Source organism: Lepidochelys olivacea (assembly GCF_965140295.1).
Source record: "Lepidochelys olivacea isolate rLepOli2 genome assembly, chromosome: 8".
Lineage (NCBI taxonomy): Eukaryota > Metazoa > Chordata > Testudines > Cheloniidae > Lepidochelys > Lepidochelys olivacea.
This window is the reverse complement of record NC_140418.1, coordinates 32,348,334-32,364,752: the sequence shown is the minus strand read 5'-3', so window position 1 is coordinate 32,364,752 and position 16,419 is coordinate 32,348,334. Positions and strand designations below refer to the sequence as shown.

At 40.4% G+C, this 16,419-nt stretch overlaps 1 protein-coding gene across 6 annotated transcripts in view; it reads right to left on the bottom strand.

Moving 5' to 3' along the window:
* Positions 1-16,419, bottom strand: part of KCNIP1 (potassium voltage-gated channel interacting protein 1) — a 552,728-nt gene that overhangs the window by 121,522 nt on the left and 414,787 nt on the right. Inside the window, exon 1 of one of the 6 annotated variants that reach the window (XM_084636956.1) lies at positions 16,005-16,205. The exons of the other annotated variants lie outside the window; for them this stretch is intronic. Coding sequence (XP_084493082.1) covers positions 16,005-16,113 — 109 coding nt within the window. The 5' untranslated portion in view covers positions 16,114-16,205. Of the gene's footprint in view, positions 1-16,004; positions 16,206-16,419 lie in introns of those variants that run through there. 6 annotated transcript variants of the gene reach the window in all.

Here is a 16,419-nt window from a genome sequence, read left to right as displayed (position 1 = left end):
ACTGCAGAGAGTCTCAGAGCGTGGGTCAAGTGAGGTGGGCTTGTGAGGCTAACTGTATGGGGCTAAAAATAGCAGTGTAGATGTTCCCTCTTGGGCTGGAGCCTGGGCCTGAAACCCAGTGAGGGAGGTGGGTCTAGGCTAGACTCCAGCCTGAGCTTAAAACATTTACGCTGCTATTTTTATCCCCATAGCATGAGCCCTGACAGCCCGAGTCAGTGGACCTGGGCTCTGAGACTTGCTGACATGGTTTTCGTATTTTTTGTAGTGTAGACGTACCTGCAAAGCCTTCTGCCCCCATGTGTTTGAGCAAAGGTTGCCCACAGACTCAGTCCCTTTACTCTCCAATATGCAAGGACTAGAAGTATCTAGAGTGTTAACACTGGTGCTAGACATTCTGCAGTGAACACAGCACACAAGCCAATGGATGAGGACAAGGTGAGAGCTCCCTATAAAAAGGTGCCACAGCTCTTACTCTGGCTAACCGCTGGCTGAAAAACAAACTAACTCATTAAATTACGTTTTTCCCCAACATCATTTTCATTTTGAAGGATTCAAAAACCTGACTCTTTTTTGGCCTTTCAATTTTTTTGAACTCTTATGAATATAAAAAAAGATTACCAATGTTTTGTTTAACAAAAGCCTAGCATTCAGTAATTGAAAAGTGTCAATAACATTGTTTCAATTAAAATTTGAACAATTTTCACAAGACACTTCATTTGACAAAAATATTTTGTATCAAACATTTTGACCCTACCCACTGCCCACATCCTCCATAAAGCATCTGTCTGTAATAAGTCAGAATAAATCCCTAAATATTCTTCTTACTATGAGAGTTACACCATATAATCTTTTGCAAATCACCAGATGAAAATAAATCCCCCAGTGATCACAGGGCATTAAGAAAAAAATTAACCTTGCTTTGAAATATGGATTTTTAAATTTAATACAAGAACATAACTTTTCAGCAAGCTTGTGCTCATTTTAGTTTCGAATTAATGACAGGCAATATTTATTTTTTATTTAGTGAATTTCCTTCTTTATTAGTTATTTCTGATTGCTGGTTGTATTTATACAGAAACTGATTCTGCCAAGTTTTGCACAGGTCTACATGCTACTAAATCAGAACAGAGTTTCTTTACGAAAGTTACAAATCTCTTTTCAAGTCCTACCACCTAACAGAAACAGAGGGCCAGATTTCTGTTTTAAATGTAGACATGACGATATGGGTAAAATCCATATGCAATTACAGGCCTTATTTGAATTTGCATTTACCACAATTATGGATATAAATCTGGGAATTGTGTGAGATATTTAATACTTCTTGCATACAATAGTATGTGTTCTTTGCGGACATAATTTGAAAACAAGCATCTCAGGAATTTCTTGTTCCAAGCTATGTTCAGTGAAATAACTAAGACACTTATGTCAGCTGATGCATCAATATCTCACACGTAACCCACTGCATTATTCTAACCATTAACAAACTTCTGAGTCAGCTCAAAACTTAAATTTTTCAAACAGCTCATGTGTATGGCACAATAAGCACTTCTAATTAACAGAGTAATTAGTCTTTTATCTCCCTCTTTAGCACTTTATTAGTTACTCTGGAAATAGGTCCATTTATTTTTCTGGTCAACATTCAGAAGATCCAGGGAGGTTCCTTAAAGACTTTGGGGCATGGCAACACCTCTGAAATGTTATGCTGAGTCTGTTGTACTCGACCTTTATGTTGATGGCCCATGTTACATTTGTTAATGAGTAATTTGCTCTTTCAAAAGCAAGTTCTTCCTCATCTGTAATTTCCAGGTAGCTCTGTTTGACTTACGCATCTTTCTCCACTGCATACTGGTGATTAGTTCTGTCTACCAGAATACAATGAAAAATCAAAGTATTATATGGTCCCTAGGTGCTACCACAATATAAATATTAAAATAACTACCATTTTGTTCCTATAGTGCTTTCATTTAAATGGTATAAGCATAAATGAACAGTGGTCTCTTAATGTGTAGGTCTCAAGATACTTTACTTTTCACAGATGGAGCAATTGAGGCACAGGGTGGTCATGTGACTTCCCCAAGATCCCTGTCAGTGTGAAGTTCAGTTGGGAACAGAATCCAGATTTACTGAATCCCAGTTCTGTATGGAGAGAAAACATTCTGCTGCCTCAGTGGATGTGTTATGGACATGTACCTCTACCGTACTTATTAAATTGCACGAAAATCTGACTTACAGGACCACATACAAGCATAGCTTGTTTCTCAGACAAGAATCTTAGAATACACAATGAATATTTTTTCTTCTCATAATAAATGAGAACAGTGGTTCTCAACCTTTTCCACAACAGGGCAATCTCAAGATTCCCCTCCCACCTAGCAATATGGGACGGGCTGAGCAATTGCAACCCTCAGGTTGAGATCTGATGGACTAGAACTAGAAATTATACAGTGCAGCTATCTGGGCAGTTACTCAGTTCAAGAAAGAAGCCAAAGTTTCAGTGGGAATGGAGAGTGAACTCTCCACTTGCTTCTAGGACAATGCAGTTAAGAAGGAAATCCAGTGCTGTTCTTGAATACACATAAAGGAGAATCACAGGTTAATGTGCTACTTAACATACCTTTGGTAAACAGTGTGCAATTCTGGATATTGTAGTTTAGAAAGGATATAGAAAATCTAGAGGACAATGAAAGTGATAGAAGACAAGATAGTTAAGACACATGGGGAGTTATTGAAAAAGCCAGGCTTATTTAGTTTAAAAGAATTCAGGGGTTGCATATGCACAGCCAATAAATATCTTTAATTTAACAATATCAGTGAAGAAAGAGTTACTCAGTCTCAGCGATGGCAGAACAAGGTACTACAGTGGGCACCTAAAGAAGGAAAAAGCTTAGGATAGATATTAATAAAAAGTTAAGAGTAAAAGCTTGTGCAATTAGTCAGAATAGACTCCCAAGTCGGGTGGTCAAGGAATGGTTGCAAAAGATTCAAGACCACAACCTCAACTAGGGAATATCAGCATAGATCCATTGGCTCCATACAGAGGTAAAAGGATCGGACGATCTCATTGTCTTCCTTCAAATCTCTTTTTAAAACAAGGACTTATAGATACAAGCTATTTATTAACTAATTGCCACTACAGCTATTTTCATTATTGTAGCATTTGGGACCCTATTTTGCTAGGCACTGTACAAAACATAACAAAGACACGGTCTCTGCTCAAAAGAGCTTACAAACTAAGTATAAATCAAGACACAACAGGTGGATGCAGACAGATGAGAGGATTATAAGGAAATAATGAGTCAATGCTGTAAGCATGAAAAAGCAGCAATCACAGTAGGCCAGCTCCCCAGTCACTGTGGAGTATTTTACAGGCATCACAACAGAAGAGAGTTTCTAGAGATGGTCGCTTCAAGATAGAGATGAAACAATGTTGTCAAGGAAGTTTACCCTGTCATTGCTTATGCTTTACACATTTGTCCTTCCTGGGGTTAAACAGAGGAATACAGTTTCTAGTGTTATACGTATGATACTATTTACAGGCAGTAAAATGACTTTTAGAATTTTCCCATTTGACAGTATGATGATCATTCAACCTGTGGTGATACTCGAGCCTATGAACTGATGGCTCTGAGCTGGTCAGTGAATCAAAGAACAATGTGACTGTGGCACATCCTGGGCTACATACTGCCTTTGCCAGATCATTGGGATACACACATGAATCAAAGGTGGTACATGGCCCACAGTGCATTGTTGCTGCAGTGCTGGGAATAATATCAGTTAAAAGTGTGTTATACACTTTCATAATATCATTCACTACAGATAGGTTTACCAAAAACCAGGGAACAAAGATAAAGCCAAAACATGGGAGGAAAACATGGCACAAAGCCAACAAAACAGGATTTACATCTAGAGAAACAGCAAATAAATTTTAAGTTAAATAGGAGTCAGAAAGGGATGTAGTTACACCTTGTAGTAATAACACATGTCATCAGAATTATTAAGTTTGAGTGTTCAGACCAGAAGCTACTAATCCCATAAAGATAAATTGAACAAAAGTATGACCTTAAATGGGTCAGGAAGATCAATGCACTATATGTCCCAAGTAACTGAAATGGATGCAATTTAAAAATTACCAGTTTTGTCTATTTAGTTTGCATTAGTGCTGCCTAAGAATAAGAATTCAAAACACGAAGTGAGAAAGGCAAAGCTGTGCTTGGGGAGAGAGAATAATCAAGGAAGAGAAACTGGAAATCCGACTGTAACATTTTCAAAAGCATTGAAACCTCTGCAGTTAAGAGCTCTGATTTCCATATGTTTGACAGAAAGAAGAGACATACAATTATGAATTGGCACACAGAATGAGAAGTGGTAAGGCAATGTCACATTTCTAGAAGATGGAGCAAACCAATATAGCTCATGCCAATGAGCTCAGATGGAAATAATACCTTGTTATCTGGGCATCAGGTGTGAAAGAGCTATAGAACCCTGATTTTATTGGACATGGTGGGAAAAAGCAGTAGCAGGTGATTTGCAAGCTAGAATGGAGGCAAAATAGCAACTGGCTGTATGCGAAGGAAAACAGCAAGATTGCACTGACTAGCAGATTTGAAACCACAGGATGTGTGCACACACACGTACACACACAGAGAGAACATAAAGGTGCTGAAAAGGCAGTTTTGGGGTAGTAACATTGTAAATGAACAGAAAATTACTGTTTTAATAGAAAGGTTAACAGCAGTGCAATTATGAGAGATTGAAGTATAATCATGACTGTAGCTCTACATGAATCATTTTGTAAGCAAGCACTAATGAGTTACTGCTACACTTAACTGAATTAGTATAGATTCCTACAATAGAAGCAGAACCAGATCAGTCTAAGAAACTCAAGAGTAAAAAAGCTGGACTTCCTTCCCTGAAAGAATGCCAAATGCCTCAGGGTTAAACAAAACACAAAATAAATGGTATGAACAATTCAAATGAAGTTCCCAAAATGTGGTCTGTGACTCTGCAGTTAATCCACAAAGTCAGATCCCTCCCTATATCTTTGGCATAGCTGAAACGGAGAGAAAAGTCATTAAACACCAGAAGCGACCTTCGAAAGCTAATCTGGAAAGACTTCTCAAGTGCTAACAAATGTCACCAGGACTGGGAAATCAGGAAATGATGTGCAACATATAGAATTCCCTTCCATTCACTGATCAGCAGGCAACAGGCAATGCTGGGTATAAGCCAATCAATCCTTGGCAGTTTCTGCAATAGACTGTCTAATGAAGTCTAGCAGCCAGAGAATTATATGAGAGATAAAATATTGAAAGTTGAGAACACTGAGAGAAATCCAGATATTTCATTAAAGGAACCCAGCAGTGATTAGCTAGAATAACTAACAGCTAAATAATAGAATATAATTCATAAGTGCATATATACTGTGCTGGGGCAAGGCCAGATGGCTATAGAAAAGTAGTGGGAGATAGATATATTAGCTCCAGGCTAAACAAATCCCTGGTACCAGAATAAGTGAAATGGCAGCTGCTCCAGGTCAATTAAGACACCTGGGGCCAATTAAGAACTTTCCAGAAGGCAGGGAGAAGGTTAGGTTGATTGGGACATCTGAAGCCAATCAAGGGCTGGTTGAAACTACTTAAAAGCCTCCCAGTTAGTCAGGTGGGTGTGCATGTCAGGAGCTGTGGGAGGAAGTTGTGCTGTTGGAGAGGCTGAGTAGTACACACCATATCAGGCACAAGGAAGGAGGCCCTGAGGTAAGGGTGAAGTGGAGCTTGAGGAAGTGAGGGCTGCTGTGGGGAAAGTAACCCAGAGAATTGTACATGTCATGTTTCTAAAAGGTCAGCTACCATAGCTGATACTATTAGGGTCCCTGGGCTGGAGCCCGGAGTAGAGGGTGGGCCTGGGCTCCCCCACCACCTTTGCCCCCTGATTAATCACGGAGACTGGGAGACAACAGAGATAAGGATAACTTCTCCTCACCTCCCTCACTGGCTTATGATGAAAATGGCTCAGTAGACTGTGACCCTTGTCTCTAGAAAGAGAAGGGTTATGTGCAGGGTCTTGGTGAGCCTCTGAGGCTAGTGAAATCTGCCAGGAAACGCGGGACCCACGGAGGCAAGGACAGAGCTTTGTCACAATACACACACCAGCTACTCATACAGAACACCTATCTATGTAGAAAGAATGTCAAGGTTGAACATATGAGAAATCAAAGATTAGGAAATGCCAAAATTAAGGTTGCCTGCACAACCTTAGCTCTTCTTCCTGATTTGTATACTTTACAATATTGTATTTTAATCATGAGTAAACCCATATCGTAATGAGGACAACATGCACAAAGAGTTAAGATTGTACAGGCGACCCTAATTCTGGCATTTCCTGACACGAGTGCTTCACTTATCTTAATATATTTTTTTTCTGGACAGTTAAGGAGCCTCCATTAGAACTGAGTTATTATGTATATACATATGTGTGCGCACACACACACAGAGAACCACTTACACTGACATTTCCTGCACACTTAGATGCACTGTCAAATATTATTTTCTAAGATACTTGTCACTGGTGCATCTCAATTACAGTCACTATTTCACTGATACTTTCCTGAAGGAAGTCCGGCCTGCTGCTGAAGCTAGAGGCACAGGATTTGAATGCATGAGAAAGGAGAATTTCATAACTGTTGTAAGGTATGTGGCTTTATTTTTTAGAAAAACCTCCTGGCTAATTTAACTTTAAAAAACTTAGATTACCTCACCCCACTCTGGCATTCCATAAAAACGTTGAGGTCCAGAGAAGCTGCTGGGATGTAATAGTCACAATAAGAGTTTTAGACTATGTTCCTTATGGACTGAATTGATGTATCCCCCCTATAAGCAGGGAGAGAACCATATCAATTCACCAAGAATGATACACTGTAGAGCAAAATAATGAAAAACAACAAAAATAAAATCTCCATCGGATAGCACAGTTTGCATCTCTTCTGCAACACTTTGCACTGAATAAAAAATGGCTGCCCATCACAGCAGACAGCAGAGTCCTTAAAAATATAGAGGTTTATTACACAGAAAATAAAGGTAGGACAATTACCTAGCTAAATAGACCAGTTTTTTAAAATTCTCATTTCAAAGGTATTTAACAATAAAGTTTCCATATTTTACCATTGGTTAAGTTCTCAAATGGGTGGTTTAACAGTGTTTATACTTCAATTAACTCCCCTCACCCCAAGAAATAAGTAAACTTTTACCTTAAAAAAGTTTTAGTCTCCTGCCTGTCTTCTATTGTGAAATACTGAGCTGCATTTCATGTGCCTCAAACTACTGTGTGTCAAACTGCCATGATAGCAGGTTCCTGCATGAATGAACGCTATCTTTCACTTAAAAACCCAAAACTTGTTATTCATTTACTCCCCTTTGTTCTCAAAGACAGAGACCAGAAGGAGATTTTTTTGTATTGTGAATTGTAGTTTTCCTTTCACCTGTTGAAGCAGGTTCAGAAAAAAGAAGGTCCAGATAGAAAAATGAAGTTCAAGAAAAACAAGATGCAGAAGTACCCAGGAAACCCAAAGTGTTGCAATAAGCATTAGCCAGCAAGAGAATGTCAGCAGGTACATCAAAGTTTATTTCTATCTCCTACTAACTAAACAACTATAGGGGTGAGGCAGGGGGAGAGACTATAGCAAGCGATCATCATAAACATGATTCTGTAGTAAAAGCAACTGAGAACCAGATTACACACTGCACCAGGTCATCTAAGCAGCTACCCCTGATCACCACCACCCTCAACCTCAGAGAGGATTTGTTGTAATAATACATTGCACTTTTACAGCACCTTTCATTTCAGACTCTCAAAGAGCTTTATGAACATTAATTAAAATTAAGCTTCTTAACTTCCATTTGAGGTAAACAGCATTGTGCTGATTTAACAGACAGGGAAACTAACGTAGTGGGACACAGAACCAGAGCAGAGCTAAGTGAATAACTGATTTTTTGGTTGGTGGCTGAATGGAATAATTCGCTTAGTTTCTAACTAAATTTTTTCAGTTTGTTTCACCAAAATGAAAAACCAGAAAAATTTTGTTGGTTCAGTTTGGAATGACTTTTTCTAAAGGAAATGTTGCTTTGAGATGACATTTTTGAAAATGGTTATATCTCAAGAAGAAGTTGAAATGGTTCATTTAGAAAACATTGAAATGAACTGGTTTGGACTTTTTTTCTTTTTTTTTCTTTTTTATTCAGTCAAAACTATTCGCTGAATTCAACCTGAATTTCTTAAATCGCTTCAGTCACTCTGAAACTGCAGTTTTTGGCAAATTTACTATTCCTCCAAAAATTTTGTGCAGCTCTAAACCCAGAGTCCTGTCTCCATGTGCTGCTCAGCCCACTACTAGCACTTGATTGTCCTTAAATATTATGGTGATTGGTACCTTAGAAAGAATCTAACAAAGCCTTCTTTGTATGAATGTGGTGAACCTAAGTTCATCCCCAGTTTCTTGCAAGGGCCCACTTGGGTTCTCAGTATGCTAGGATAACACAAAGTGGAGGCACTGTTCCTTTCTCACATTGAGGGGTGGGCTTACAATAGGCCAACAAAGATGAAAAAATGAGCTGCTGGGGAGGGCACGTGGTCAGAGTAGTTGGGGGATGGACTGATTCAGTACATCTATGACAGTGGTGGGCAACCTGTGGCCCATCAGGGTAATCCACCAGTGGATAGCCAGAGAGTTTGTTTATATTTGCATGGCCACCCATAGCTCTCAATGGCCGCCGTTTGCCTTTCCCAGCCAATTGGAGCTGCTGCTGCTGCTTCCTGCAGCTCCCATTGGCCGGGAACGGTGAACTGCAGTCACTGGGAGCTGCGGACAGCCGTGCAAATGGAAACAAACTGTCTGGCGGCCTGCCAGTGGATTACCCTAACTGGCCACGTGCGGCCCTTGGGCCACAGGTTGCCCACCACTGATCTATGATATAGCCTTTTTCAGCAGGCCGCTGTGCAGCCTCATACACTGCTGTCCCTGGGCAGAATCCCCAGAAGGAGGGCAGCAACAGAAACTGCACTTGCCCTATCCAGGGCAGAAAGCCCTAGGGAGGGGTTTCCCATGGTGAAGTTTGTACAAACCAGCACTAGCTCAAAGTCTGTTAGGTGTGCTACAAAGGGTTCCCGCATGTCTCACTTAAAAAAACCCAAAACACACGGGGGAGGAGAAATAATGGAGTCACAGAAACACAAAGCTCCAGTTCACTGGATTACACTTCCTTTCTTTCACTCTTTTCCCTTTGGTCTCTCTAAAGCTCTTTGAAATAACACATGCAGAAGTGGGGGTTGGAGTTCAGTCTAGGCTCCCATTTCCTCTCTTGTAGCTCTTATCTTTATGCACTGTGTGTTGCATGCATAAAAATTCCCTATACATCCAGTGAAGAATAGACATTCTCTGACAATCACCTGGAGCTTGTGTCTAACCAACAACCCCAGAGAAAATAACTTGAGTTCAAAAGGACTTCAGGAGCCAACAATCTGATTCTGAATTGTGACATACCCATGGTTCCTTTGGATCCCAACTGTGGTGATGTTTGAATTTGCAGGAAGGGCCATGGCATAATTCCTGCTTGTGTTTTTTGTTTTAGACTCTTTCCATCACAAAAAAAGGCACATCGATATGCTTCCTGAAGAGCAAGTTGCCCTTGTCCATGGACCATAGTCTCTGAGGGAATTTGCTAGTTGGCAGTAGGAATGAAAAAGATTTGTGCATTTCTGCACGTAATGTAGGCTTAGAGCAGAGTACACTGCAATACGCCATAGGGGAGACAGTGAGGTGTGCATCACCACACAGCAAGCCAGGCCTGTAACTGTCGATTCCTACTGCCTTATTTGGAAATTACTTTACAGTTGTTGCAAAAAGGAATTCAGTCATACCCAAACAGACCCTCTAATCTAGCATTCTGTCTCCAGTGGCTAATGCTGGATGCTTCAAAGGAAGGATTAAGCCCCCTATAATATATCTAATAATACAGCTGGTTAAAGATTTGCAACCTGAAATCTAAGAATTCATGATGGAGGTCAGCAAGTCTGGCAGGGTTCCTTAACTGGGGACACACACAAGCCAGATGCCACGGGGTCAATGAGCAAAATCCTCCAGATTGTGACGTTCCCCTCTGGTGTTACCTGGACGGGTGATCTGATAGGCCACTGAAATCCTCAACTCTGGGAGCCAGCCTTACCCTGCTCTGCTGTGAGAACCCCCACTCCTGGGCTGTTCATACACAGCCTCTGGCATGTAAGCTGCTCCTTGGATTGTGCAACCAAATGACACTAGCCAATATCTCTGGTCCCAGATACAACCCTAGTGATCCATCTTCCACTGTTCAGTTATGCCTGGTGGATGCTGCAAGCTTGTATGAGTTCATAAATTTAACAAAGAAATGGATATGTACCAGGCTTGTTATCCCAAGGGGAGACTCTGACATGCTTCAAACCAAACACACTGCTTCAGGTAGAATAAACAAACAAATTTATTAACTACAAAGATAAATTTTAAGTGATTATAAGTCTGATTTGGTCAGATGAAATAAAAGCAAAACACATTCTAAGTTGATCTTAACACTTTCAGTACCCTTAGAAACTTAGCTGCTTCTCACCACAGGCTGGCTAGTTGTCCTTCAGCCAGGCTCTCCCCTTTGATCAGAGCTTCAGTCGCTTTATGGTTATATCTGTAGATGGAGGTGGAAGAGAGAGGAAGAGCGTGGCAAACGTCTCTCCCTTTTATCATGTTCTTTCTTAGCTTTGCTCCCTTACCTTTAGAGTCAGGTGAGCATTACCTCATTGAAGTCCCAAACTGACCAAGGGAAGGGGGGTGAGTCACTCGAAAGTTGAACAGATCCTTTGTTGTTACCTAGGCCAGTGTTCTTTGTGCCTGTGAGGCTGGGCTGGGTTTGTCCCATACATGCCCTGATGAGGTATGAACTGCCCCTCTGCTCTTGGAGAGCTTTTGCCTGGGCTTGCTTTAAGCCATGAGGACACATTCTCAGCCTCATAACTATATACATGAAATTACAACCTATAACATAACTATAATATTACTATAACAATGATTACTATAACAACAATGCTCAGTGCATCATGAGCCTTCCAAAAACAGCCTACATCAGTGGTTCTCAAAGCCAGTCCGCCGCTTGTTCAGGGAAAGACCCTGGTGGACCAGACCGGTTTGTTTACCTGCTGCGTCTGCAGGTTCAGCCGATCGTGGCTCCCGCTGGCTGCAGTGTGCCGCTCCAGGCCAATGGGGGCTGCGGGAAGCGGAGTGGGCCAAGGGACATGCTGGCCACCCTTCCCACAGCCCCCATTGTCCTGGAGCGGCGAACCACAGCCAGTGGGAGCCATGATCAGCCGAACCTGCAGATGTGGCAGATAAACAAATTGGTCCGGCCCCCTTGGGGCTTTCCCTGAACAAGTGGTGGACCGACTTTGAGAACCACTGCCCTACATGACAAACTTTGCATTGGATACCACACAATAATATTATAAGGATGAACATGGGGGTGTAGGGTGTTTCCCCTGAGATACAGAACATCACAGATTTCACTTGGAGGTTCAGGTTATACAGAACTGAAATCTGTAGGGGTACACCCACATCCCCTCACCTCCCAGAGTTCCTTGCACTGTCCTCTACTACCCCACTTTTCATCCAGGTACTGGGACCCTACCAACTCTTGCCTCTGCTGCCTCTCGGATGTGGACAAGGAGCTTGGTAATCCCTTGATGAAATAAAGTGGTAGAAAAGTTTTCTAGTGCTCTCTGAAGACTCTTAGTATCTAGTACCAGGGCCAACAGAGATGGCAGGAATGGTGGCCAATATCTAGTCATTCTCTCCACGGACAGTAATGGTAAGGTCGGTTGGGTCCCAGGTTTGGTGGAGCAGGTCACTGAGTGGGGGGCCAAGGCTGGGAATGAGGACTGTACAAATTGAAACAGTACTGGTCTGCAACAGTTCACAGACCTAGGCCTAGACCCAAATGTCTCCTGAAACATGGTGACTTCACATTTCCAAATGAACTTTTGGACAGCCCTAGCGAATGGTCATATTGTTGCCCTATTCTAATGTAACAGGATATGCTATTCCTAGTCACATACTTCAGGTGTCTAATTCTTTTCAGGGTTTTACTAAACTATTTGTCTCCACAACATCATGAAACAATAGAGTTCCACCGGTTGATTATACATTATTTACAGATTGCTGAATCATGCACCAGGGTAGAGTAGCTGCTATCCTTTTACACTGAGACAGTTTTAGAGAGCAAAATCCACAACCCATTTAACTGAGAAGAAATCTGTCACCAGTATAGTTTTCTCCTGTGAAGTAACTGAAAACAGCCAAGAAGACAGCCCTACCAGACAGAAACACACATATCGTGGGGCTCACAACAAATTTTGCTGCATTAAAAGTTAAATCTCTGATTTGCAATATTCAAGTGGTATCTTTAAACAGTACTTAGTTCTCAGAATTTTAAACCCTGGTGGTGGTATTATGTAATCAATGTTGATAGCTGTCCAAAAAACACACATCATATTTGATCTGGATCCCTCACTATTCAGAAGAAATAAAATTTATCAGCAGTACAAGGATATCCAAATGATTGATGGATGGAACAAAGTAAGAAGAGTTAGAGCCAAACTCATAAAACAGTTCTAGAATAGTCAACATTTGCTCTTATGAGGAGAGTTCTTGATCCTTTGACAACCAAGTATTACCATAACATTCACAAAATGTTTTCTTGAATGCCATTTAATGTGAATAATTAATGATGACTGCATCCCCACACTTGCTAGGAAACTAATCGTTGACTCTTGCCTCATTCTTTTTGAATTTGGTTGTCTCCTGCAAGCAAGTCTGGTATTACCAACATGAAATTATGAATGAGATGGAAGCACAGGAGAGGCTGCACAACAGGAAACAGTGAAACCTGTAACGTGAAATGCTGTGAAATGAACATCATGCATTTGGCAAGCTCTGATCAAGCGAGGGGTTCCTCTTTACAGGGGAGTTTATTGGGTTCCAGTTATGTGGATATCACACCACTTCAGTTTCAGGCTGAAAGGAATGCAGAACCCCAAAGCCAATCTCTGACGAAACTGTTGCCTTCCCCCTGGTTTAGGGTTTCGTTAGAGAGTTTTATGCAGGTCTAAGTCTTGCTCAGATTTCCAATTGGATTCTTACGCTGCAATCCCGTAACAAAGCTCAGTGTGTGTAGACCTCTGCACTTGTACCAAATGCCATTGGATGAAATGAATCGGAGCTTGGACCCACCTGCACAACACTAATTGCAGGATCCAGACCTTACTTATGAAATATAACTTGGAAACAGAAGCTGAAAGTCAAGATACTGAGCATTATGTATATTGAACTGCAGGAAATTCTAAGAAGTGTTTTATACTTATTGAACTGCCAATCACACAGTTACTACTCCATCAATCCAGCTTCTCATATTACCCTAATGCAGAATTGGTATCCAATCACTTCTTGTGAAAAAGCAACACAAATGAGTAGTTTCTAAATAAGAATGTTTTACCTGCAGGAGTTGGCATAATACAAATTCTAAAAGGAAATAACAGCGTGACCAATTTCAGGCAATTGGGAGCCAGTTTGCTTAAATAGTGCAGTGTTTAATTTTAGGGCTATTACACACAGTGATGGAACTGCACATGGAATCACTTGCTTCTAGATAAACAAAAGCAGTGATCATCTACACTGAATGTAAAGACAAGCTAGAAATAATTACGCTGCAACCCCATGACCAGGGCCCCAACATGCTATGGGAATACAAATCATAATAATAATGTTCCACACTTACCCACTGTTACCTAGCAGGTCAAATAAAAAGTTTCATGCTGAACTTAAAGATTTCCAAGGGCCTGATCTTTGCAATATTTACTCATGTGACATCTATACAACTACCTGCAAGTGTTACTCAGCATAAGTAAGGGATCAAAGAATTCAGGCCCCAAAGGGAGGGAAAGCTCCTATAACTTGTGAACAGTAACTATACATTTCTCAGACTCCTGCAGAATCCTAAGTGGACAATTCCAAAGTCAGGAAGGAAAAAAAAAGCAACAATCAAAGCTGGAGAAGAAAGGGGTTTATTTTATGGTGCACCTATACTTTGTCAGATAGTCCATTAGTACTTGAGATGTTCTAACTAGTGTGCTTACTGGAAAGATTTATGAGGCACAACAATGCTATGTTCTGCACCTGAATGGGCTGAATGATGCTGTTACACATTGGTTAGAAATCTGCATCCAGGACTGTTTAGTGAAAGCAATTCATTAAGGATTAATTTCTCACTAAAATACCAATATACTGTAGGATACAGCTGAGCTAGAGGACTGGCACTGCTCTACAACAGGGCTACTTTTAATAATTATTACTTCCCTTTACCCTTGACATCTTTCTCACCTGTCCCTTATTTGATTTTCCTGGGGAAACATTGCAGAGACTGGTCTGGGTAAGTAATCTAGTTTAAAAGTGGATTTAACATCAGTAGCTCTGGAAAGAATATATAGAAATGTCCTTGCACTTAAACAGGTAGCAGTGCAACTGTCTCCGCATTTCATTTTACACTTCCTCCCAACACGTTTTATGAAGGTGAGTGTATCTTTTGAAATTGATAGTTACCGTTAGGTGCTTTTTTGGGGGGAGGAGGGGAACAGACCTTATTGGAGTTCAATTCATGTACGGGTAGACTAAAGCTGTTGTGTTTCACTCCTGTTATAGGGAAAACCCAAACATGTATGTATTGACAATACATGTAACTTAAATTTTCTAATCTAATACTCTAAATAAAAAAATCTTTTCTATAGGTCACAATTTATTTTTGTATTTTGTTAACCATCCATGAACACTATCTACCCATCAGGTATCTTACAGCACAGTGATTTTTACAATGACTGAGTTAAAATTAATATGCTGCCTTTCCTCCCACCATCATTCAGTAAATGATAAAACTTGTACTTAAGGAGAATACTAAATACTAATTGATGTATTTCTTTCTTTAATTTCTCACTAAATAGTCTGACAGTTTTACATAACCCATATTTCAAAGGAAACCTCTGTCAAGAAACTGCTGTCTTTGTTATGATTTCAGCTCATTCTGCTCCTCTGTTAGGAAAACTTGGCAGTGTTAATCATCTATGCATGAGTGAACTCGTAAAGATCTGCCAAGGACTACTGGCTTCCCTCTTTTTTTTTTTTTAAATTCTTATTTGTTTCATACCAATGGTTGTTTTTTCAGGAAATTCACCGCTGGGGTGAGTGTCACTGTGTAGTTAGAAAACACTCTGCTATTGCCTAAATTTACTTAAATAATTCAAATACATATGCTTTGCCTGTTCCTATCAAATATCATAGAAAAAATATTGCTTTACTAAATCTGACAGAGAGAGACCAATCCCCTCAAAATAGTTCTTCAAATGAGAAACATTATTTTTTTACTTAATTTATTTTGTCTCTGGTTTCTCTTATTCTGAAGAATCTAGAATAAGAAATACTCACACACAAAAAAAAGTTTCGTTTGTACTACATACATTCAACCGGTTTTTATTTTCTTCGGGTCACAAGAGTCACAGGAGTACTGTGTCTAGTAAACCATACCAAACTAATGAATTAATTATTAGTAGTGCTTCCACTACCCAAAAAGAGACTATCGTTCCCAAGGAGAGGGTGAAACAAAAATAATACTTAGATAAAAGAAAAGTAGCGTGTGTGGCAAAAATCACAACATAAAATTCCCCTCAGCTATGGTAACATTCCAAAAGCTAACACAAGCCCTTGAAATAAAGCACAAAGCCTAATTCCAGCACTAAAGACCATATGACTTACAAGGCATGAAGATGAGGATGAAAAATAAGTGCACTGAAAAGCTGATGCTTTATTTCCCTTAACCTGCTACTCACAGTGATTTTGTTGAAATACACTTAAATAAAGGTAAATAGGAGCTGGAAAGCTTGGAGGTTCTTACCATCTGACAAGTCAATTAGCCCGAGGTAGTGCAAAAGTTTCAGAGAAGAACACACCACCACCACAATCCCTAAAGTCTGGAGTCCCTCTGACTCTCCTTTATTCCACATCCTTTAAGGCACCACACAGATACCCACTGGTGTGCTAGCCAAACAACTGGCAGACATCTAATGCTGGGAAATCGTCTGTTTGAAGCTTTTCTTCCTGCTGCTCAGTAAGTATCTGGCTCATTTTCTCTCTTCGTGTGTGTGTGTGTGTGTGTGTGTGTGTGTCTCTATCTTTGCGTTTCTCATCCTCTCCCCCTATTTCCATTTCTTCTCTGTCTCTCACGTGCAAGCAATTTCTGCATTTAACAGTAATCTATGGTTTTACTTTCTCTCCCACCTCAAGGCAATTCTCCCATGAGTTTTCTCTGC